This window comes from Geotrypetes seraphini, chromosome 2 (assembly GCF_902459505.1).
Source record: "Geotrypetes seraphini chromosome 2, aGeoSer1.1, whole genome shotgun sequence".
Classification (NCBI taxonomy): Eukaryota; Metazoa; Chordata; class Amphibia; order Gymnophiona; family Dermophiidae; genus Geotrypetes; species Geotrypetes seraphini.
This window is the reverse complement of record NC_047085.1, coordinates 356253612-356280094: the sequence shown is the minus strand read 5'-3', so window position 1 is coordinate 356280094 and position 26483 is coordinate 356253612. Positions and strand designations below refer to the sequence as shown.

The following is a 26483-nucleotide window of genomic DNA, read 5'->3' as shown; positions in this document are numbered from 1 at the left end:
GATCGTCAGGGGTGGGGTGGGGTCTACCGGCAGCAAGGGTTGAGCACCCGATCTAGGAGAATACCATCCAGAGAAGTAATATTGCTGGGAAGTTGGTCTTGTAGCAATTGAAAACAAATGTCCTGAATAAGCTTCCTAAAATTTGCATCCCCCTCTGGTTCAGAAATCCCACAGAACCTAATGTTATGGCACTGTGCCTTATTTTTAAGATCAACTTTGTTAATGAGAGCATTCAATTGCTCAGCCAAAGTATCCTGATGGGTAGCTACATTTGTTAAACTAAACTAAACCTTAAGTTTGTATACCGCATCATCTCCACACTCGTAGAGCTCGGCACGGTTTATAGGACATGGTATAAGGAAGGAACTCCAATGAGGGATACAGGACAGTATAGAGAAAGTTTAGAGGAACTTAGTATAATAAAGAGGGGGAAATATTACATTTTTGAGAATAGCCAAGTTTTCAAATGTTTTCGGAAAAGTTGGAGGGTGCCCAGATTCCGAAGTGGGGTAGAAAGGTTATTCCAGAGCTCTGTGATTCTGAAGGAGAGGGATGTCCTTAGTTTTCCTGGATGAGATATGCCTTTTAATGAGGAGAAGATTAGTTTGAATTTTTGGGTGGATCTGGTGTTGTTAGGATTCGAGGAATTCCAAGATAGAGGGATGAGGGGAGGAAGGATGCTTTGTAGGATCTTGAAAGTTAGGCAAGCGTATTTGTTATTTGATCTGTATGATCTTCCATATGTTCGAGCTCCTCAACGTGTGCCCCAAGGTCCTCAAAACCACCCTTGTACTAGTTCTTCAATCTCCTCCATGGTGCGTAGCTGAAAATGTGCAGCATAACTTTCAGCTCCTGCAACATCCCATGCAAAACTCTCTTTGTAATTGGAGCCAAATCATCAGACTTATTAAAGCTGTATTGCCGTGAAGAAAGCAATGTCGCTGCACGTTTGTGCTGAGGAGTTGGCGCTGCTCCACCATATGCTCCTCAAGTCTCATTGCATGCTGTGGCTTAGAAATATTGCTTAATTTCACTTGGCATTTGCAGGACATCGTGAATGCTGCTCATTTGACTCCAACAGTATAACTCTAAAGATATCAATGAATCTGACAATAAGACCACTTTTGGATAAGTGAAAATATCACCTTTAAACACAGGGGCCTGAACAGAACTTCAGGCTGAAGCTGGCACCGCTCAATGCCCTCACTGGAAGCCCTCTCACTTTATGTAGTTTGACCTGCAGGAGGACATAACAATTTTCAGATAGTCTCTTTACTGGATAAATATCCATTTAATTGGATAATTTGGTTTTAAATATTTCTATTATGTATATACCAAGTTTAATATTTGAAAGTATGATGATCAGTTATGTGTGTGGGGGTGGGGTAGGGGGTTGTTTGTTTTTGGGGTTTTTTGTGAGTGCTCTTGAGGTTATCATGATGGTTGAATTTAGTTATCAAATTCTCAGGGTTGATGTTGGGGTGGGGTGGGGTATTAGTAGTCTAAACCAGTGTTCTTCAACCTTTTTACACCTATGGACCGGCAGAAATAAAATAATTATTTCGTGGACCGGCAAACTACTAAGACTGAAATTTTTTTTTTAAAAAACCATCGCCGCCCCGTCCCCACGAGGTCGGTCCCACAAACCATCTGATCCCATCCGCACAAGCCTCAAATAGTTATGATTTTATATTGAACATATTTTATTAAACTATAAAAAGAAACGATATTCTATACAATTATCATTTTATAAATACAAATAATACAGGGCAAAGATCAACTAAACCCCTGTCTCCCCTCCCCTTCACATATATCCCCTCTACTATCAAGAAAACTGAATAAGCCAAATTATTACAGAATGCTACACAAATATCATTTAACAGAATACCACAGTCACACATGACAGGAATGGTGTTAGGGGAGTGGAACTAGGGCAACTGCCCCCTGGTCAGAGAGAGCCCTAAGCCAGCTGGAAGCTAAAGACGCACTGCCTGGGCCTTGCACTCCCCAGTTATGTCTAGCAAGATACATATTTCAAATCTGATATATTTGAATCACAAGATAGAAATAAAATTATTTATTTCTACCTTTTGTCGTCTCTGGTTTCTGCTTTCATTGCCTTTTCACTCTCTTCCAGCCGGTGTCTGCCCTAAGAACATAAGAATTGCCACTGCTGGGTCAGACCAGAGGTCCATCATGATCAGCAGTCCACTCACGCGGCGGCTCTCTGGTCTAAGACCAGCACCCTAACTGAGACTAGCCCTACCACCGCACGTTCTTGTTCAGCAGGAACTTGTCTAACTTTGTCTTGAATCCTTGGAGGGTGTTTTCCTCTATAACAGCCTCTGGAAGAGCGTTCCAGCTTTCTACCACAGAACTTCCTTACGTTTGTATGGAATCTATCCCCTTTCAACTTTAGAGAGTGCCCTCTCGTTTTCCCTGCCTTGCAGAGGGTGAACAACCTGTCCTTAGCTACTAAGTCTATTCCCTTCAGTACCTTGAATGTTTCTATCATGTCCCCTCTCAATCTCCTCTGCTCAAGGGAGAAGAGGCCCAGTTTCTCTAATCTTTCGCTGTACGGCAACTCCTCCAGCCCCTTAACCATTTTAGTCGCTCTTCTCTGGACCCTTTCGAATAGTACCGTGTCCTTCTTCATGTACGGTGACCAGTGCTGGACGCAGTACTCCAGGTGAGGGCGTACCATTGCCCAGTACAGCGGCATGATAACCTTCTCTGTCTCTTCAGTCCAGCATCTGCCCCTTCCATTCACTGTCTGTCTTTCCCTGCCATCTCTCCTCCTGCCCCCCCCCCCCCCCAAATTTGGTCTGGCATCCATCATCTTGCTTCTGTTCCACTCATGGTCTGACATCTCTGTCCTTCCCTCCCCCCTGTGGTTTTTAGCATCTCTCTCTTCTCATTTCCTCCACTCAGATCTGATATCGTTCTCTGCTTTCTTCCCTTTTCTTCTCTGGTCTTCCTTCTCTATATATAACCTAGCTGCAAAAAATTAACTTCTCCATAAATTTATTGTCTAAAATGTAAATGTAACATGACTGAAAATGCATTGTCTAAAATGTAAATGTAATATTAACGAAATTGTAACTTCGCTGTAAATGTACAGTCTCTTCATCTGTTAACCGCATAAAACTTCCATGGTAATGTGGTATACAAGAATAAAGTTATTATTATTATTATTCTCTATTTTCTGCCTCCATCTAAATTAAATTCTTTCTTACTATTTAGTCCCGTTTCCCTCTTTTCACTGTGTCTATCCACAGCTTGTCACCCCTTTCCCTCCATTATCTTACTATTTTCTTCCCCCTTTATTTATCTCCTCCTTCCATCCAGTATGTGTTCTTTCCCCACTTCCATTCAGCATCTGCTCTCCCCTCTCAACTGACATCCATCTGCCTTCTGCTCTCTCTCCCTTCTTCTCACTTCCATCATCTGTCCCCTTCTCTCTCTCATCTCCTCCATTCCATCATCTGCCCCCCTTCCCCTCACCTTTGCGGGTCACTTTCTTTCTCCTGAGGGTGGCTCATGTCAGAGGGGAAGCTTTGGCTGAGCAGTGGAACTTACTTGATTGATGTCGATGCTGGGGCCCGTTGCCGTTTGAAGAAAAAAAAAAAGGGACCTGCAAAGGCAAGAGGAAGGGAAACCTCCAGGACAGCTGCTCTTTGCCCTCCTTCAGCGGCCCAAGAGTCCAGACCACCAGCGGCAGCTCTGTGTGCTTTTAATTTCGGCACAGAGCTGCCCCTAAGCAGTAGTTTAGCGTGGTTTCATGAGGCAGCCTCAGGGCCTTTGATGGCCGGACTGCTTCGATGATGCGATGTGGGCCGGCCTAGCAAAGGCCCCAAGGCTGCCTCATGAAACCGCGCTAAACTACTGTTTAGGGGCAGCTCTGTGCCGAAGTTAAAAGCACACAGAGCTGCCGCTGGTGGTCTGGAGGTGCGGAGACAAGGCAGGAGGCAAACGCGGTGGAAGGCAGGAATCCCGGCACAGCGACTGCAACAGGAAGTTGCAAGTCAGCTGACGCCAGCCTTTCGTTGCGGCGGGGACCGAATCCTTCGCAGACCGGCAAGATTTTTTTGCAGACTGGCAACGGTCCGCGGACCGGCGGTTGAAGAACTGTGGTCTAAATAATAATTACAGGAAAGAGGGAGGGCAAGGTTGAAAGTTTGCTTAGGCACCCAATGCCCTTCCACCAACCTTATTTGAGGGTGAATTTGTTTTAAGATCCAGCAGTTTCTTCAGGGCTACATCTTGTCATGGTCCTTTATTCAGAACTACCCAGGGTTTTCCTCTTTATTTTCAGTCTCCTCCAAAACTCAGTTATTGCAGCAATTGTGCTGTGTAGAGGGCCTTGCATTAGAATTCCTTTTGGAAACCTGTGGTAATGGACTGTAAATCCAACCACTTTCTGTGTAGCATCTCCAGCACCAGCCTACCCAGAAAGTAGAGAGATGAATTTGAATTTTGCTGAAGATTATTTTCAGCACTTTCTCTCTTTCTGTACCTGTTATAAATTATAGCAATTCATGAATTTTTCAAGCACTTCATAATTGCTTTATTTGGATTTAGAAGATTTAGTGGATTGCCTAACCATCCTCTGAATTGTTTAGATTATAATGATCACTACATGATGAAAATGATTGTCAGCGTTTTATGAAAACTTAAGCACTGTATGAATTATTTGTATTTCATGAGCTGCTCCCCTTTGGATGAACTGTTGTATTTCAATGTATTAGCATTTTATGAATTTTTCCATAAACATTTAATGAATAGCTTAAAGCACTTGTTTGTTGGGATTACAGAATTTTGATGGAAATTGCTACGAGCATTTCATCAATTACCTAAGCACTTCATCAATATTTTATGAAGTGTTCCAGCTTTTTATTAGCTATTTCACAATTTGGGCCATGATTTTGAGTATGACAAGGGTTGTATAATCTGTCCTAGTCAATTTATAAAGCCTATCACATAAATACATTTGAAATTCACCTCGATGGATTTTTCTTGCCTTTGTCCTTTCCTATGCATAGAAAATACACCTCTTTTTATTTCTATTTTCATTACATGTTGGTAAGCAATGTCTTCTGCTCTGTTAACATGCAGTTTGTTTCTGAACAGGACTCTCTGGGAGGCAATGCAAAAACATTTATTATTGCAAATGTTCATCCTGGTTCCAGGTGCTTTGGAGAAACACTTTCTACTCTGCAATTTGCTCAACGAGCAAAACTTATAAAAAACAAGGTAAACAAAAGTGCATGTGGCGCGTGAGTCATGCAGCTATTTTCAATCTGTGTGACTGGATGGTTTGAATAGAGCAATATCGAAACATTTTGCTGGCTTGGAAAGAATAAAATGAACTCAAGTATCTAACTATTAGGGAAGCACTTATATAAGTGTGCCTCCAGTTAGGTGTCTTGATAATTCTTGATAGGTGTCATTACAGAATATGCTCCTAGACCAGCAGTTCCCAAACCTTTTTGGTTCAAGGCACCCTTAGTTTATCAGTTAGTTTTTTCAGGGCACCCCTAATAGTTCCCTCCCCACACGGTCTAGCATATCTCTCCTCTCCTTCCTTTTGTTTCCCTCATTCTCTCTTCACCCCAGACTGGCATCTCTTTCCTCTCCTTCCATCTCCTGTGGTACCATAGGATCTGATACTTCTTTCTCCCTTCCCCATGGTACAGCTTGTGATCTTTGAGCTGCCAGCAGCTTAAATACACCGTCTTTGGCAGCCCCAGATGTTTTCCCCTCTGCTTCAACTTGTCCCCGCAGAAGCAGGGTGCTGCAGTAAAGGGAAAGCTACCAGCAGCCCGAAGATTGTAAGCTGCAGCATGGGGAAGGGAGGTGGAGTGCTGTAGTGGCAGCTCATTTGCATCTTCCTCTGCGATACCTCTGTGAGTTTGCCGCAGCACACAGTGTGGGAAACACTGTCCTAGGTACCCAGATGTCCATGTTAGAATACTCTGCAGCCATGGTATCATATAACTAATAATTTTTACAAGTGAAACAAATCCCTCAGTAAACTCCAACATCAATAACACAAGTGTAATGTTGTAATCCACCTTATATAAAGGTGGAATATAAATAATAAACTATAAATTATAAACTATAAAGGATGTTTACAAAATGAAACAGCCACCCTGGTTAACTACAATTCAAGTGGATTTGAGCTAATAGTGCATTGACCCTGATGAAAGTGTTCGGAGAGGTGGTTAGGTTTTGAAATATCTAAGTTAATGAATCTTTTATGAATGTTGGATACATAGGAAATAATCTTTGTACTTTTTGACAAAGAAAATCTTTATTTTGTGTAAAAAAAAAAAAAAAAAGTGAAGGCTGGGCCAGTGAAGATGTGGGCTTGATAATAGCTTCAAGCTGTTTAGTAAGCATTCTTTATGCTGATTTAACTATCTGAGGATCCATTATCTAAAAAATTAAAAAAAAATAGTATTCACTGGTGTCGTTGACTAGCATAATCAATTTTGGCACACCTAACGTTTGTCTTCTACCGTTAACATCAGCCATAGAACTGGCATAACTGCAGGTGCCTAACTACTGTTGCAAAACGCGTAACCTACAGTATTTTTTAAGTTGCTCTCATAAGTGGGAGCTCTTTGCTTTGCCCACACGTATTCTCCTTGCAGCTATACAGTATAGCACTTAAACATGGGAGACTGGGTATCAAAATGGCAGAGGATGTTTAAGGAGCAAGTGCAAAGTGATGCACGGGGGAAAGAGGATCCTGAACTGTAGCTACGTGATGCAGAGTTCCCTATTAGGAGTCACTGCCCAGGAAAAGGGTCTGGGTGTAATCGTTGAGGATACGTTGAAACCCTCAGCTCAATAAGAAAGCAAATAGAATGTTAGGAATTATCAGAAAAGGAATGGAAAACAAAGATGAAAATGTTATAATGGCTTTGTATTGCTCTCTAGTATGGCTGCACCATGAATACTGTGCAATTCTGGTCGCCATATCTCAAAAATGATAAAAGGGATGGGTTAACTTCCCTAAGAGGAAAAGCTAAAGCAGTTTAGGACTCTTCAGCTTGGAGAATCAGGGGGTGATATGATAAAGGTCTATAAAATACTAAGTGGAGTGGAAAGGATAGATGTGAATCACTTGTTTACTCGTTTCAAAAATACTAGAACTAGGTTGCATGCGTTAAAGCTAGTAAGTAGATTTAAAACAAACCATAGAGAAAATTTCTTCACACAAAGTGTAATTAAACTCTGGAATTCAATGCTGGATAATGTGGTAAAATCAGTTAGCTTGGTTTAGATAATTTCCTAAAAGAGAGGTCCATAGGCCATTATTGAGAAAACCTGGGGAAATCCACAGTTTATTCCTAGGATAAGCAGCATAAAATCTGTTTTACTGCTTGGGATTTAGCTAGGTCCTTGGGACCTGAGTTGGCCACTGTTGGAAACAGGATACTGGGTTTGATGGACCTTTGTTCTTTCTCATTATGGCAATTGTTATGTTCTTGCATGTATGACATGTACTACTTAATGTTGCCAACAGATAAGAGATGAGTGCAGGAGTCTCTGGTAGAGGAGAAGCAAAAAACATGACATTTGAAATAATCATTTTATTATGCCATACAGTTGTACAACTTGAATTACAAAGTACAAACTGTTTTACTGTTAACATCCTTCAAAGAAGTCTCCCAGGTTGTCCATGGTTTGTTGTCGATGCAGGAATACCTGTATGCTGGGATAATTCCGTCATAGTCTAGCATCTGTCTTCAATTAGGCACTGTTTGATCACAGCAGGTTGGCAGTTGACACTCTTCCCTATTTGAAGGCCCCTACCCACTTCGCCACTGTTTGATAAAGCAGAGCACAATCACCCAATACTTCTTGTAGCTCTGCATGGCAGTCCCATGCATTTATGCCATAGAGAACTGCTATCTTGACTTTTACTTCCATTATGCACCGCTGTCGCCAAAAGATTGACATTGGGGGCGTGATCAGTTCCAGACTGCTGCCCACATCTCTCATCTGATGGCAACATTAAGAAGTACAATACAATTTCTGATACTTTCTCTACAACACACGGCGTTCCTCAAGGTTCCATATTGTCTCCACTCTTATTTAATATATTTCTAGCACCTCTGTTGACTTTATGTCAATCAATCGGCTTTAATACATTCGCTTATGCCGACGACATACAACTTCTGCATCCCATAGATACTAATAACTCATCTGACATAACTTTAATTAATACAAAACTCGAAAAAATCCACCACTGGTTAAACAATAACCGACTTGCATTAAACATCAATAAATCCAATATGTTGCTCTTTCCCTGGAAAGATAATCCTAAACTTATCCTACCAATCTCTATTAATGGGCTTCCTTTACAAGTTGTACAAAAAACCAAAATACTCGGAGTAATTTTGGATTACAAACTCTCCTTTCATGACCATATCAGTAGCGTCATTAAGTCCTCATTCTTTAGACTTAGACAAATACGTTCTATCTCACAATTACTCAGTACCGAATCTCTGAAAATTCTCATTCATTCTCTCGTTATTTCAAAATTAGATTACTGTAACGCTTTGTTTAAGGGAATAGCACAAAAAGAAATCAAACGTCTACAGATTATACAAAACACAGCCATTAGGCTTATTTCAAAAGCTAAAAAATTCGAGCATATAACTCCTCTTCTTAAGGAAGCCCATTGGCTTCCAGTGGCCCACAGAATAATATACAAACTTAGCTTACTCACATTTAAATCTCTTCTTTTCAAAACTCCGGCTTTTATTCATAAATTATTAATCCCTTACTCTTCTAATAGAACTTTAAGATCAGATGAACAGCATTTATTAACGATCCCCTCGCTAAAAATAATAAATACGCGCCGGCAGTATATCTTTTCAGTCACAGCCCCCCAAACCTGGAATTCTCTCCCCAGTTATCTACGAGAAGAAATCAACTTAGAAAAATTCAAAAGTAAACTGAAAACTTTCCTTTTTAACGATGCCTTCGCAATTTAACACTATTGATTTATTTTAATAATATTTTATAAGTCTTGGAAATAACCTTTTCTTCTCTCCACAACCTTTATTCAATCATCTTTATTTTTATCCCTTCCATATGTGTTTTCCATTTTTGTCTCCCACTCTGCTATAATATATTGTAATTTCTTCCCCTACCTATCCCTTCGTTTCCAGTTCGTGTTGTAATTGTTTGTGTCCCGTTAGTCCTTATCTATTTTAAAATTTCTTTTATATTGTAATTTTAATTACGTGTAAATCGCTTTGAATAATGACAAAGCGATTAATCAAATACATATTAAACTTGAAACTTGAAGTACATGTTCAAACATATATACTGTATTAGATTTCCAGTGTTGGCGCATTTGTGAGAGAAAAAAATAGTTTCCATGACTTATGAATCAACTTATGAATCAGCATTTGCAGCTTTATATATGAGGAGCATTTAATAATTTATCTACTTCAGTAGGAAAGAAAAGTTTTCAATATATTTTTATTTTATTTCTCAATATAGTCCCCTAATAGCTCCATACACTTCATCCACTTTTCCTGCAATTACTTTAACCCCTTTGGAAAGAATTCTTCTGTTTGACCTTCAAACCAGAATATCACAACTTCCTTGACGTCTTCATCACTTGAAAACCGCTATCCATAGAGAGATTTCATCAAAACATGAAATAATCCAAAGGAGCCAGATTAGGACTGTTGGGTGGATAGTTCAGCTGCTGAAACCCACATTCTTGGATGATAGCCTGCAATTGTTGTGACATGTTCACTGGTGCATTGTTGTGAAGAAGCAGCACGCCTCTTTCCTTGTCTTTTCTCCTTGACTTACTCCCACAAAGTGATCATTGTGCTGGTGTAACTCTTCCAGGTTATGGTTGTCTTGTGTAGCATGAACTCCAGAAGCGAAAGTCCTTCATCCCAAAAGACAATTGCCATGACTTTGCCTACAGATTTTTCTTTCTTGAACTTTTTTTGAGGTGGGGGGATGGCTTGTGCTTCCACAGCATTGACTCCATTTTATACTGAGGATCTCTGTGATAGACCCAAGTCTCATCTCTAGTCACCAAGTGATGACAAAAATTAACTTGGTCTTCACAGAGCATCTTCAAGTTCTCCTCACAGTACTGGAGCCTCGTGGCCTTCTGACATGGCATCAGCATTCTTAGAGCCCATCTTGCACTAACCTTAGACATGCCCAATTTTTCATGAATTATTTTCCAAACTGTACCTGCCGAGATGCCCATTTCTTCAGCTACTCAGGAAACCTTTATTCGTCTGTCTGACAAAATTAAATCCTCGACTTTCTTGCACATTTCTGTGGAAGTTGCTTCCACAGGCTTTCCAGTGCGAGGGTCGTCTTCAATGGACTCTACCCCACTTAAACTGCTTGCTCCAAAATTTTACTTTGTATGATGTTGGGGCAGACTCACCATAAACTGTAGTCATGAAATCATGGATCTCCTTTGGCTTTTTCCCTTCTTTTGTAAGACGTTTTATCACTGAACGGTGCTCCAAATCTAGCAGTTTCTTACTTGAGTTGCACAAGGATTCTTCTGACATTCTGTCTCATGGAATGTTAGGCTCAAACTGAGCCACAACTGTGCATGAATGACCTTGAGACATGTCACAACATGCACAGTCTTGTTTCAACACTCTTGCTTCAGATAAATTATTAAACGGCTCTCATATAGAAAGCTGCAAATGCTGTAGCATTTTGCATTGCTCCCCCCCTAGTTTGTAGTTGGAATCTCTACCCCTTGCCTAGGATGTCCACCACCAGCAACCATGAACCTTAAATGAGATGGGACTGAATCCCACTTGCTACTTGCTCTGGTGTTGTTACCTTCAAAATGGTGGCATCTGACCCTTTACTATGTTCCTGCAAATGGTTAATCACTGCATTCATATTTATCTTAATGTTTAAATATGCACTAAGCATATTGTAAGTTTTTTTTAATTTTGTATCTCTGGGAGAAAAATGTTACTTAAGGCCCAAAAGTAAGAAGGAAATAATAAGCATTTTGTCCTCAGTAAAATTGCAAAAATCTGTAGCATATCTATGGATTTTCCAGGTGGTTCCCCTCCCCACCACCCTTGAGCCTCCCACATACTTCCTCCAGTCGTTTATGGTGAATGGCGCTGTACTGTAATTTATGCCTCAAGGAGAGATTTTATTTTTTTTTACTCCACAAATTAGTGAAAATGGTCTGGCTTGACATTGGAATTCACCCCTTCCTTAAAATAAAACGACTGTTTAAGCCAGGGGTGTCAAAGTCCCTCCTTGAGGGCCACAATCCAGTCAGGTTTTCAGGATTTCCCTAATGAATATGCATGAGATCTATTAGCATACAATGAAAGCAGTGCATGCAAATAGATCTCATGCACATTCATTGGGGAAATCCTGAAAACCCGACTGGATTGCGGCCCTCCAGGAGGGACTTTGACACCCCTAGTTTAAGCAGTTCATGAAATGATTAATTCTAGCAGTATCCACCTCCTCCAATTGCCCTTTCTTCCTGAGTGGAGCTTTTGCCATTACCTAACAAGCCCTAGCCTGATCACTTCAGAGATTTGACTGTATCATAGCCTTTTTTGAGATTATATTATTCAGATGAATCCTAATGTGTACACCTTGATATCCTCTAAACCAGGCTGTGGTTAATGAAGACACACAGGGTAATGTGAGCCAACTGCAAGCTGAGGTGAAGAGGTTGAAAGAACAACTTTCTCAGCTTCTTTCAGGTCAGATGCTGCAAGATACTTCTGTTGCCAGAGGTAAGAAAGGCACTGTTTGCTTCCTTAATCTTATTTCTCCAGGAGCAAACAGGATATGCAGTCTTTACATGGGAGTGACATTATCAAGGAGCTCAGGCAGGCGAAAAGTAAACAGAGCTTTAGAGCTTTCTAGAACAGTGCAGGATATCTGTGCCCAGCAATGTCATGTAGTATACTCTTAATTTGTTTTTCTGTGGAACCAGAAATGGTTCTGACATCTGTGGTCCTTTAAATGTTAATGGATTTAAAAAAACCCAACCTTTTGTTTTTGCTTTGTTGCTTCAGTTTTGCAATTCCTCCTCTTAGCGATCCATTGTTAGGGTTTTCAAATATTTAATATTTTCTTAATTTTTTGGGGTGTGGTTGCACCCTACACAAGTTCCACTGTAGAATGGCATTGAATGAAAATAAAAATACAAAAGCATGCTGTAAACCAGGGGTGCCCACACTTTTTTGACTTGTGAGCTACTTTTAAAATGACCAAGTCAAAATGATCTACCAACAATAAAATTTTAAAAAACACAAAGCACGCTGTTTTTTTTCAAAGAGGTCAAGGCAGATGATTTTAAAATATGCAATGTCACCTCAGTAACAACTATGCAAAAATAGACAAATATACCCCTTTCCCTTTTACTAAACTGTGATAGCGGTTTTTAATGCAGGGAGCTGCGCTGAATGCCCCACGCTGTTTCCAACAATCATAGGCTCTCTAGGCTAAAAAACACTATTGCGGTTTAGTAAAAGGGGGCCATAGTGCAAAATATAGACAGCAGATATAAATTTTCAAAACGGACACATTTTGATAACTAAATTGTGGGTGCAACTTTGTTGTTGGAGAATGTGGTATTAATTCTGGTTATATTTGTGGTGGCAATGCGAGTTTTAGTGAGATTCCATTTAGGTGGTGTCTTTGAGATCCATCCATCAGGAGCGTAGACGCGGGTCGTTAAGGAGCTGGGTTTGTAAAGAGGAAGGTTTTCACGGCTTTCCTAAAGTTCCAAAGACTGTCTAGTGATCTAATGGATGGGGGGATGATGTGCCATAAATTTGAGCAAAAAAAGCACCAGTGCACTCATTTTTCAGTTTAATCAACATTTGTAATTTAAAGTATGTTTTCTTAACAAAATGCTGTAAATGTGATAACTGGGGATCTAACATTACATTACATTACATTACATTAGTGATTTCTATTCCGCTTGTACCTTGCGGTTCAAAGCGGATTACACAAGAAGAAGCTGGACATTTCCAGGAGGGTACATGACATTTAGGGTAAGACATAGTAACAGAATGAGTATAGTCTTAGTAACATTGGATGAAAGCAGTTATATTACATTACATATCAAATCTTTTCCAGGCGTTGGTAGGTAATATGATTCGGTAGGATGAATTGGGTTTGATTTTTAATTTTTTTTTTACATCACACCCAAGTAACACACCGCTGTGGAAAAATACATTAATGTATTTAATATTGTTATACCAGTAGTAGCTTCAGATTCTAAATCTCTTGAAGCAAGCAAGATTTTTGTCTTTGTAACATTCAGCATTAACCTGTTAGTAGTCATCCAACTCCTGATGGTATAAAATAACATTACTTTTGCTCCACAAAAAAACACTTGCTTTTTTAAAAATAAAACTTCATAATTAAAGACTTATCATATTCATTTACACAAGTCATCAAGAGGGTAGATCAACTATGGATTACCGTACATTTTGAGTCCTCTAAAAAAAGTGTTAAATCAATATCAGGTGATACCAAATTATCTATTCTTTGTTCAGTAGAAGCTCTTTTTTTAACTGGAAGGTAAAAGTAATTTGAAAAAGGAAATGTTGCAGCATTTTCTAAACCTAGGACCTCCTTGAGATTTTCTCAACAAAGTCTCATGTGAAAGCAAATAAATCATTGGAAAATTAATAAAGGGGGTTTCTAGCTCTAGCAGCTTTTGTCATCATTTCTAATTTCATATGTATAGCATGTGAATCCTTAATTGCAGAGACAAATACTGCTTGGAGCGAAGAAGCTTGAACTTCTACAGCTGATAAACATTTATCTAAAAGTTGTATGTTTGAATTTACATTAGTTTCTCTACCACTTCCTAAGAGAATCTCTGAGTTTGACAAATAGCTGATTTTAATATCCCCTCCTTACATTGATTCAAGTTCCATATATCCTTTAAGGTAATATCCTGTGACTCTTCAGACCACTTAAGCACATTGGGAGTAACAGGAACTAGCTCTTGACTAGACAACACTTGAAGCATTTTAGTAAAAGCCAATGTTAAGTCTTCTGAGACCCCACCTGCTCAGGGTTAGAAGATAAGGAGCCCAATCCTGTAGGCTCTTCTTCACATGGACCAATGGGAAGAGGAGTAGGGTTATGAGGACTTAGGCTCCCAGTGGAGAAATGGGTCAGTTGATGCTGATGACCATGTGGCAATTGGATGTCCATTGGACCAGCTGCAGTTGGGGTAGAAACCCAAACCTTGACCTTCCGTTTCCACATATTAACAAAAGTCAAAACAATACCTCAAAAAAGTAGTTCTAACAATCCAACAATCACAAAGGTTCCTCAGGGCTCCCGAGGGGCAGGGCATACCCCTTTGGGCACACCCCAGTGGCCACATGCCACCAAGGCCACAGCTTCTTGGATCTGAAAAAGGCCCCCGATGACATCAGCAGGTGTCTCTGCTTTTGCCTGGTAGATTAGCATGCTCCAACCTACTCCTTTCTCAGCTGCAAAGATGAAAAATGCAGCAATAAACTCCGCCAAACCAGAGCACCCAAGTATACGCCTACCTCTTGTATTTCTCCTGCAGGACTAGCGTTCAATATGTCAGCTATTGGGCTTGCCTCTTAACATACTTCTGATGCACTACCCAGCTAATGAAAAAAACCCTAATAATTTTCTTTGAAAGCTATCCAGCAACAAATTATTGAATCATACAGTGTTCCTTCTTTCTTTTTTTAAAGTTTTCAATTACAATTCTACAGAATAGAAAACAAGAATTGGATTTTATAAAGAATAATAAACCCAATAAGCAACAATTATCCCTCTAGCCCATATTACGAGAGGACATCTTTTTATTTTACTTAAGAAATAAAATATTAAGGAAATAATAGAAGCTCTTATTGATTCACTTAATCAACAGTAGGAATAAACCTAGGGCTCCATCATAGTCTGGTGACAATTTTTACATTACTCAAAAAATCAGATAGAAATTAAGTGTTTCGTATAACTGATGCTCTTAGTATGTTGGAGTAAAATGTCCACAAATATAATTTTGGTACAGGGGGCTTGGTGGGAGAAAAGAACATATAAGCACATTCCTGTATATCCCTCTGTGTATTACTGACTTCATAGTAACATAGTAACATAGTAGATGACGGCAGATAAAGACCCGAATGGTCCATCCAGTCTGCCCAACCTGATTTAATTTAAATTTTTTTTTTTTTTTTCTTCTTAGCTATTTCTGGGCGAGAATCCAAAGCTTTACCCGGTACTGTGCTTGGGTTCCAACTGCTGAAATCTCTGTTAAGACTTACTCCAGCCCATCTACACCCTCCCAGCCATTGAAGCCCTCCCCTGCCCATCCTCCTCCAAACGGCCATACACAGACACAGACCGTACAAGTCTGCCCAGTAACTGGCCTAGTTCAATCTTTAATATTATCTTCAGATTCAATTACTGCTCACAATTGCTTGGTTGGCACATTATTCCCTGAGTGCACCCTGTTAGAAGAGTAACCGCTGGTTTAATGCCTAGGGAGGAATAGAGGATCATGTCAGGGTGGTGGCCAAGTCAAGGAAGGCACGGCTTTCCATAGTACAGTAGACCTAGCCTATGATAAGCATACAGTTCCCACACACAGTCATTAAAATGTTTTGTCCACCATTCAATTACACAAATATAATTAAAATTATTTTTTTTTTAAAATCTTTATTGAGTTTCTAAAGCTAACAAAAATGCAATACAGTATCTATACAAATAATATTAACCATATATGCATTTATAATCAATCAAAATCCAAACAACATTAACCCCCCCACACCCAACCAACATTTTCATAAGGAATAGAACCATACAAAAGAAATACCCCCCTCCTGCCCTCCCTCCCCCTGGGTGTGTGTGCATTATACCAACAGAATTAATTAGTACATAATGCAAAACATATAATAAAATCAAGCATGATATCATTTAGCCATCTCCTCTCCTTTCTCAGCTGCTAGCTGCTTAGACATAAATTTTACATGGAAAAAAGCTTTAGTAAACAAATGAACGTTTTGAACAATAAAACTTGAACTATGAAAAAAAACCCACCATGAGTAATGAAGTATATGAGGAAAGAATCCACCACTCATTGCAGGACCAGATCCTCAACTATCACCTGATTTCTGAAAAACTCTCACTTTAGACTGGCACAGGAGGAAGTTTTAAGGCAGTTATACCCCTCCCTCTACATTCTTTCCTCAGCCTCCCTACTTCCAGCATAGTCAAAGGCAGGCCTTAGTCAATAGCCAGCTTTCACCACTCACTCCTTAAGCATATCTCTTGCTTGGAGGTGTCCTCAGATAAAAATCACTTCAAGGCTGCCTCCCTGCTTAGTCAGCCAAAAAGACAAAACTTCAATAGGAAAATCCTGTCTGCTAGGCAAGACATTTGCAGTAGAGAGACAACAAAAAGCCAGGGAATTTATAGCAGATATCAAGGAGGATTTATGTGTATATGCACATACTAATGATATGCACATTACAGAAATATACTATCTTCCCCTCCTCCCTCTCATGCACTCTTTCACCTGGAATCTAAGCTCTATCTTATTTCTCTTTTTCTCTTTCAGCATCCATCTATTCCCTTCATTGATGGCTCTTTTCACTTGGTCTCATTTTTCAATAACCTCATCTATTTCTGAACTGTATTTTCTTTTGTTATTTCTACTCTCCATCTTTAAACAAATTGAGGACGCATGGGGGAAAATACAGAGGAAAGGCATCCTCCCCTTCCTCACAATAATTATATGCTGAGCAGCAGAATATTAAAAGGCTCATTTGTGTTGGTAGGTTCTTACCGTGAGAGAAATCAGGTTTGGGAAATGTTTTTTTGTGCACTAGGAAGACTGAATTAGAGAGTTGCGCGGGGACAGAAATCCCACTCGTCCCCGTGAGGAATCGCCTCCGTGCCCACCCGTCTCCGTGAGGAATCCCCTCCGTCTCTAGAAACTTCAGAAATAGTTATTTCATTTAATTATGCTACTGAATTAAAGGCTCTGGTAGAGACCCATTTACAAATAAGCAAAGACACTTTATTAATTTGAAAATATTAATTGGGAAGAATGCATACTTTGTAAATAAATTTCTATCAGAGCCTCTAATATATATCTAAAATATAAATATGCAGCTGATGAGAACCCCCAAGCTGTCAGCTGAGGACTTCCTTTGCAGTTGGCCAGAGGTCCCTTTTGCCAAGCTTGGCAGGCAGCAGTAGCGTCCCTGAGTCACAGATGCTGACACCTCAGTGGCTCATGGATGCTGCCAGCGACTGCTGTGTTTGGTGGAGGGGAGTTGTGGCCGTCTCTGCTGGTGGTACTTGGGGATCCCCCACTAGTCACAGCAAGGGTCAGAAAGTACTTCCAACACTGTAGAAATAAAACTAGAAATGCATTTCCTTTTCTTTTGAACACAATACAAAGACATCTGCTATATACATTTCCCAAAGCTAACATATTTTAGTCAATAAATTCTGGTTTTTACCTTTATCTGGAGACTTATTTTTCCATAAAGTTGTTCCCAGTTTCTTTTTTCCTCGTTCCCATCTTCTGTAAATTCTTCTGATGCTGTCCATTGGTTCCTCCTACCATGGTCCAGCATTTATCCCTTTCTCATCTTTTGCCCCTGCCCACCAGCCCCATGCCCAACATTTCTCCTTCTATCACCCCTCTCCAGCACCATGCCACATCTCTCCCTCCATTCCCTTCACCACTATGTCCAACATTCCTCCCTCTTGCATTCATTTCAATCTGTCCCACTGTTCTCTTTTCACCACAATATTTCTCCCTCTCATCTGTTCCTCATTCCCTCCCTAAGACCAAAAATTCAACTTTCTTCCATTCCCCTTGTACACAACCATCTCTTTCCTTCTCACTGATACACCCACACCTAATTCTCCCTTTCTATGTCCTCCCCCACCTCAGCATCTCTTTCCCTCCCTTCCTCCATCCTCTCTCCCAAGTTCATGCCTTGTTTCCAAAAATGCACTCCCTCCCCCACCTCAGCATCTCTTTCCCTCCCTTCCTCCATCCTCTCTCCCAAGTTCATGCCTTGTGTCCAAAAACGCACTCCCTCTCCCACCTCAGCATCTCTTTCCCTCCCTTCCTACATCCTCTCTCCCAAGTTCATGCCTTGTGTCCAAAAACTCCCTTCCCCCTTTTGGGTTCCGTGTTCGCCTCCCATGTTCAACCTCCTTCTGTTCCTCATTTGCCTCCCACGTTCGACCCTTTCTGTGTCCTACATTTGCCTCCCAAGTTTGTGTCCAGCCCTCATCTGCCAGTAACTTTCTCATCCAAATGGAGCTCTGGGAGGTAGCTGGAGCCGCGAGGCTCATCTTCTATTTCCTGCCTATCCTGCAGCAGCAATCATAGCCAACCGGAAGTCTTCCCCGATGTCAGTGTTGACGTCAGAGGGAGGGAGGGCTTTGCTTAAGCCCTCCCTCCAACGTCAGTGCTGACATCGGGGAAGACTTTCGGTCAGCTATGTGTGCTGCTGCAGGGCAGTTAGGAAAAGAAGACGAGCCTTGCGGCTTAAGTTGCATCGAACCCCACAGGATCCCCGCGACACGAGGGGGCGTCCCCACGGGATCCCTGTGACCCAAAGGGGGAACCCTTGGGATCCCCATGGGATTCCTGTCGTCCCCGTTCCCATGCAGCTCTCTAGACTGAATACAGTGCTGAGTTTCTGCTCAAAAACTGTGGGCCTCTTTTATCAAGCACAATAGCGTGCTGTGGTGCACCAAATGCACCAAAGCCCATAGGAAGTGAAAAAGCCATGCGGGACTTGCTACTGCTGCTTGATAAGAGGCCCTTTGTGTCTGTAGGAGGTTCCTTCCCTGGGCCCCAGGAGGAGACAGCATTGCTGCTTGCCTTGGAAATCTTTCCCAAGGAGGAGCACAGACTGTGGGGTAACAACTTTTTAAAGCACATCTTGCATTTTCTTTTTTTTTAATAATTTCTTTATTCATTTTTTCATATTACAACACGTGTATCAGAAAAATTTATATGATCTTATAAATACACACTTGATTTACCTTCATAAACACTTTAAGTACAACATATCATATTTATATACATATTTTATAATGTTCTAAATAATATGTAATTCATTTAATATGTATGGCCAATATAAATAAAATAAACCCCCCCTCCCAATCCCTCCCTACCTCTTTCAGAAAATCTAACCAAATCCTTTAAAATTTATTAATTAATTCAAACATATTGTGAGATAAATAAAATAATACCCACCCACATCACCATTTAACAAATATCTTATTATGGGAAAATGTTATTAATCATTACAAAAATCTGCTAATGGCCTCCAAATCTTCTGAAAGTAACCTTTCTGTGTTGCTATTGTGCGCTCCATTTTATATATATGGCATACCGAATTCCATCAAAAGTTATAACTTAATCTGTCATAATTTTTCCAGTTACATGTTATTTGTTGAATTGCTACTCCAGTTAATATGAATAAAAGTTTATTAAAAAAGTTCCTTGGCTTGAGCTTTCTGGGAATGACTTTCAAGTAATTGGTTCAGGAAGTTCATGATATCACTCGCTAGTCAAAGCTATAGAAAAAAAAGCATATAGCTTGATAAAGCCTCAGAAGTGTATGCCAGCTTACTAAACCAAGTGATACATTGATTGGGAAAGTATTCAGAATTATATGTTAAACTGTTAAAATTCAGGAAAGAAAATCAGCCAAAGCAGTATGGCACAAACAATATTTTTCATAAAACCATTATTTTAAAATGCAATATTTACATACGTAAAAAGGACTTTAGACTTGAAGTTTGCATCTTTTCATTAACCTTGCATCAGGATATCTAATCATTTTCTTTCAACATTACTTGATATACGTTCACCTCATAAAGGCAGAAATAAAATATGAATCGGAAGCACTCAAAAAATGTAGAAGATATTCGAAAATATTTTTTTTTTAGTTTTAACGTGTAGCCCAGCATTTTCCTAGCTGCAAAAATATTCGGCCATATTTCAAGGGCTGTTCGTAAGAATCTAAGTTGTAACTCAAGGATTTATGTTGTATGCTATCATTGCTGCTATTTTGAGACCTCTAGTATGTATTTTTAAGACTTCTATTATGTATATAGGATTTCAGTCTTTTTACTTTACATATAATTTTTCTGCATACTTTGATATTTTGGAAAGCAAACTTTTTATTCTTTTGAACTTTTTGACATAGCTCCTGGTTTTGCAGATGATTACAAGAACTGTTTCCTTGAAGCAATGTTGTTCTTGGAGAAATTGGAGAATGAAAAGAAGGTAGTGTGTTTTATAATTATATGTATAGCTTATGAAATCTGTTATGCAGTTAAATAAATTATACTTTTAAAGCTTTTTATGAAGTTCTATTAATTTCAAAGCAGGTGTGTGTATGTATATAATTTATTTATTTATTTATTTAGTCTTTATTAGGGAAAGTAGCTCAACTTGAAGATCTCTGTGCTAAAAAAGAAAAATTCATTCAGTCTAACAAAATGATTGTCAAATTCCGAGAAGATCATATTGCTCGTCTGGAAAGAATTCACAAACAACCTCTGGGCTCTGTGTTGAGTGAAGACCAGAATGATCTAATTTCTGAACTGAGACATGAGATGCAAACTCTAAAAGAACAGGTAAAATATAACATTTTTCCAAGCATTGGTGTGTTTATCTGTATCTTTATTAACATTTGATATACTGGGAGGGGGGGTGGTTTCTATGAGGCTTCAGAGCAATTCACATAAAATACATGTGAAAGCAAACTACATGTTTATTATGCAATCAACAAGGGTGGGGGGGACTGAATGAATATACATACATAAGACAAACAGCAATGGTGGTAAAGAAAACAAAACATTTGTGTTCAGATTATCTTCCAAATGACTAGGAACAAGTGAGTTTTAAATGTTTTCTTGAATTCTTCAAGGGTAAGGAGGTTCCTGATATTTGGGGGAAGATCGTTCCAAAGCTTGGGGCCTATATAGGTGTATAGTGAAAGACAAAAAGAAGGGGCAAGGAAAGTCAAATCACAGAAAGGGGAGAAAGGGAGAGCAGATTGTTATCAGCAAATTGAAGGGGATGAAGAGGAATGTAGGGAATGATCAGTCTGCTCAACTATAGTGGCACAAAAGGAGAGTGCTTTATACACTAAGATTAACAGTTTAAAGTTAATGCATGCTGAGAGCAGGGAGCCAGTGTTCTAATTTAAGCAGGGGGGGGTGGTCACATGGTCAAATTAATGCTCAGAGTGGAGATGTTTGACTGTAGTAGACTGAATGAGTTGTAGCCTTTTCAAGGAAGACAAGGGGAGTCTGGCATATAGAGAATTACAGTAGTCCAATGACAAGATAACATAAGAAGGAAGTGGCCAAAAATGGTTGAACGGACCTAATACATTGTAATTTGAAAAATGAGGATCGAATAGCCAAGTTAATTTGTGGTTTAAAGTTCAATTGGTTGTCTAAAATTATTCTAAGTTCTAATATAGTGGATAGTGGAGCGGGGATAGTGGAGCGGGGATAGTGGAGCGGGGATCTGGCTAGATGGAGAAAAAAAACAGATGCACTCACATTTGGCAGGTTTAAGTGCTAGAAGATTTGCTTGCAGCCAAGTTGATACCTGATTCAGACAGATATTCAGGTCATGAGGGAACTAGTAGGGTCAGTGAGGTGGTAACAGATCTGAATATCATCTGCATTACAAAAACGAAGGCTGCTGTTATCTTGAATTACTCTCAGAAGTGGGGCAAGAAAAATGTTAAATAATAGGGGGCAAGGATGGAGCTCGGGGGGGACTTAAGCTCATGGTGTCTGTTTGAGCATTGTTATAGGCTATCTGATATGTTCTATATGATAGGTAACTGACAAACCAGGATAGGACTTTTTTTTTTTTTTTAAAGTCTTTATTCATTTTCAAAAATTACAACAAGTGTACAACAATCATTCATAAATATCTTGACATTCTTATTTGTTTGGTTTTTTTTAATATCTTTATTCCTTTTTACATTATACAAACAAGTGTACAATAAATCAAGTCATACTATACATTCTTCACTTGAAACTTTACAATCATCTTATACCATAAATTACCTCCCCTCCCTCCCTTTCCAAATATTTTTGTAACTACTCATCCTAATGTCATAAAACCCACCCATCCACCCTCCCACCCTATACATACTAAATGGGGATAAATTCATTTATTTATTATAGTAATCAATTAATGGTCCCCACACATCTTTAAATTTCTTATAATATCCTCTCTTAATCGCCAATGTTTTTTCCATTTCATACACATGACACACCGAACTCCACCAGAAACAGTAATTCAACCCCCTGTAGTCTTTCCAATTGTATGTTATTTGTTGGGTGGCAACTCCTGTTAAAATCATTAACAGCTTATTATTATTCAAGGAGATTTGACTTTTGGCCCTCATAGACATCCCAAACAAAACTGTGTCATATGACAGGGCCACATGATTCTCTAACATACAATTTATTTGTCCCCAGATCAATTTCCAAAAATTATTAATAAGAGGACAATAAAATAATAAATGATCTAGGGTTCCAGCCTCAAGATGACAATGCCAACATCTATTAGACTTAGAGCAATCCAATTTTTGTAAACGAACAGGGGTCCAGAGTGCTCTATGCAACAGGAAAAACCATGTTTGCCTCATAGACGCAGACAATGTACATCTTATCTTCCAAGACCAAATACGTGGCCATTGAGATGCATTAATTTTATGCTTAATCTCAATGCTCCAAATATCTCTAAGTACAGTCCTTGGTTTTTTATTTAAATAGCCAGATAATGTTTTATACCACTGCGCGGCCTGGTGACCCAGAAAATCTGCCTGGAAACATAAGAATTCTAGAGTAAAATGAGTATTTAAAGACTTCCATTCAGGGAACCCTGCCTGAATGGCCTGCTTCAATTGCAACCATTTATAACTTTGTTTTTTATCAAGACTAAATTTATGTTGCAATTGTGAAAACTCCAGCAGCTTACCATCATTAATAACATCATTTAAAGTACGTATTCCTGCCTCAATCCAATCCTTCCAGACAATCATAAAACCGCCTATTCGTATCTTGGAGTTCAGCCATATGTTTTGACAAGTAGATTTTTGAATAGTAATAGGAGTTAAATTGTTAACATATTTTAATGTTGTCCATGTGTCCATTAATATCCTATTGGTTTTCCTTATTCTAGGCATTTTAATGCTAAGCAGATGACGAAGCCTGATAGGAGACATGAGCTGCCACTCCAACCATAACCAATCTGGAAGCTTCTCCATGAGTTCTGGGAGGACCCAATACATACCTTGGTCAAGATATAGGATTGATGAAACCTATAAAAATTTGGAAAATTTACCCCTCCCTCCTCAATTGGTTTTTGTAAAGGCACTAGAGCAATTCTTACAGCTTTACCCAGCCAAATAAATTTACTAAGAATATTGTTTAATTTTTTATAAAAAGACCCCTAAAAAAAACTGGTATCATTCCCATTTGATAGCAAACCACAGGCAATATCATCATTTTGACAGTTTGAACTCTTCCCCACCAAGATAATTGTAAAGGATTCCATTGCTCACATAACTCTGTTACTTTTTGCAATAAACTTTTTTCATTCATTATAATTGTCTCATCAAGTGTGTTTTTTATCCATATACCTAAGTATTTTATTCCTTCTTTCCATATAAAAGGGAATGAATCAAATAATCCTTTTGTGCAATGCATATTTAAAGGAAGAACTTCTGATTTAGTCCAATTTATTTTATATCCTGAAAGCTTTCCAAATTTTTCTATCAAATCCAATAAATTTGGAATGGTTGTTTCAGGATTCCTCAAATGAAGTAATATATCATCCGCATATGCAGAAACTTTATATTCTTTATCCTTATGCGGTATACCCTGTATCTCCTCTTCCTGTTGAATAGCTAGTAATAAGGGTTCAAGCACTATATCAAAAATTAAAGGAGATAGAGGACATCCCTGTCTAACTCCCCTTTGCAATTTAAAACAATCAGAAAAATTATTATTGATATATAATCTAGCAACAGGAGAGCTATACAGTGTTTTAATCATTTGTATAAATCCCGAACCAATACCAAACCATTCCAACCAATACCAAACCATTCCATGGCCTGATACATAAATGTCCATTCCACCCGATCAAAAGCTTTCTCTGCATCTAGAGACACAGAAAAAGCCGGATCTCCAATTTCTTTTGTTAAATATAACATTTGCAATGCCAATCTGGTATTATTAGAAGAGTGTCTCTGAGCAACAAACCCTGTTTGATGCATACCAATTATGTGAGGAAGAGCTTTTGCCAAACGTATAGCCAAAAGTTTGGCTAATAATTTACCATCCACATTTATCAAAGAAATAGGCCTGTAATTTGAAACCAGCATGGGATCTTTATTTGGCTTCGGCAAAACAATAGTTAATGATTCTGCCATAGTGCCTGTTATACAACCTTTCTTTAGTTGATTCTGATATAAATTTAATAAATGGGGTAAAAGAGTATTTTGAAATGCTTTATAAAACTCTACCGTAAAACCATCACCACCTGGAGCGGTCCCCACTCTAAGAGACTTCAATGCTGTTTGTAATTCTTGTAAAGATATTGGATTTTCCAAACTTCTTTTTATATGATCAGGAATCTTCGGACCTTCAATATTATTTAAAAACTCTACACCATCTTTTTCTTTACTTAAATAAGACTCAGAAGAATACAGGTTTTTATAATAATTTAAAAATTGTTTTAAAATAGGACCAATCTGAGAATGAATATCACCTTTTTCATCTTTTATTGCATTCATTTTCATCTTTCTTTTTTTCACTTTAAGATAATTAACCAATAATCTTCCCGCCTTATTTGAACTACCATAATACAAAGCTTGCTGACATAGAATATTTTTTTAGCCAATTTAGAAGAAATCTCATTGTATTTATATTTTGCTTTTAATAAAGCTTGTAATGTAGAATTCTCCCACTTATTAACCAATTTCGATTCTAAGTCTTTTATTTCTTGTTCCACTTCAGTAAATTGCTTATTTAGTTGTTTTTTAGAATAGGCTGAAAATGATATAATTTGCCCTCTCATTGTTGCCTTAAAAGCATCCCATATTATTTCTAAAGACACTTCCTCTGTAATATTATTTTGAAAATATTCATCAATTTTTGATTGAAATTCTTCACAAAATTTTGGATATGCAAGCAATGCATTATTAAATCTCCAGGCAGGCCTAACATTGTCTGGATCATTAAAATTTAAATTAATCCACACTCCACCATGATCTGATAAAATTATTGGTTCTATAGAGGCTTGAGTAACATCTTGTATTAGCCCATCAGAAACAAAAATATAATCAATTCTGGAAAAAGATTTATGAACATGTGAATAAAACGAAAAATCTCGATCATTAAAATGAAGAATTCTCCAAATATCCTTTAAATTACAAGAATTTATAAAATTTTCCAACCCTAAAGATTTTAAAATTTTACTAGGTTTTTTATCCAATAAAGGGTCCATAACAGCATTAAAATCTCCTGCCACTATCAAATTATTAGCAGCCAGTGGTAAAATTATTTGTTGTAGAGTTTTAAAATATTCAATTTGATTCGAATTAGGGACATACACATTAAATAACGCCACGGTATTATTGCCCATACTCATGTTCACATGTACCCACCTTCCTAATTTATCTGCAGCCACCATACTAAATCCTGCTGAACATTTTTTATTTATTAAAATAGCTACCTCAGCTTTTTTCCCCACCGCCGGTGCAAAAAAACAATCCTTCACCCAATTACCAATTAATTTTTTTGATTCATCTCCATTAAGGTGAGTCTCTTGTATGAAATAGACATCCGCATTCTGTTTTTTTAAATATAGCAATGTTTTTTTTTCTTTTTATCGGATGGTTGAGACCATTAACATTTAGTGAAAGAATCTTTAGAGTCATTATGTCAAATCAAACCAATAAACCAAAATATTCCCAACATCAATATTATATCCTCTTTTCCCCTTTTTAAAATTATTATTAGACCCCATCCCCTCCCCTGTACCCCTCCCCATACCCTTAATCCCCACCCCTCCCTTCCCTCCCTTAAATTACATGCCAGCTTTGAAACGCACACCTTGACTAGGCAATAGATAAACTCCCCACAAGCTATATTTATAATTTCTAATCCATTAGCCAGATCATTATAATATTAAATGAAAATCACTTTATCAAACAAGACTTCTTTATCAAGGATTACCTCCTCCTTTTTTTTTTTTTTCTCCTTTCTCTCATAAACCATCTTTTCCCTACTCACTCATTACAAATAAGATATCTTTGTAATAAATAAATAATCAAATAAACTTTTAAAATTACAATCATCCAAACCATATCCACCTTTTAGAGCAGATTACA

The 26483-nt window shown here is 38.5% G+C and overlaps 1 protein-coding gene across 3 annotated transcripts in view; it reads left to right on the top strand.

Annotated features, from left to right (window-relative positions):
* KIF15 (kinesin family member 15) overlaps nt 1–26483 on the top strand; it is a 288169-nt gene that overhangs the window by 92873 nt on the left and 168813 nt on the right. For 2 of the 3 annotated variants that reach the window (XM_033930440.1, XM_033930439.1), the window contains exons 10-13: nt 5131–5253; nt 11669–11792; nt 20259–20338; nt 20482–20691. In XM_033930440.1, coding sequence (XP_033786331.1) covers nt 5131–5253; nt 11669–11792; nt 20259–20338; nt 20482–20691 — 537 coding nt within the window. The remainder of the gene's footprint in view (nt 1–5130; nt 5254–11668; nt 11793–20258; nt 20339–20481; nt 20692–26483) is intronic. The other variant, XM_033930441.1, reaches the window with a different exon arrangement.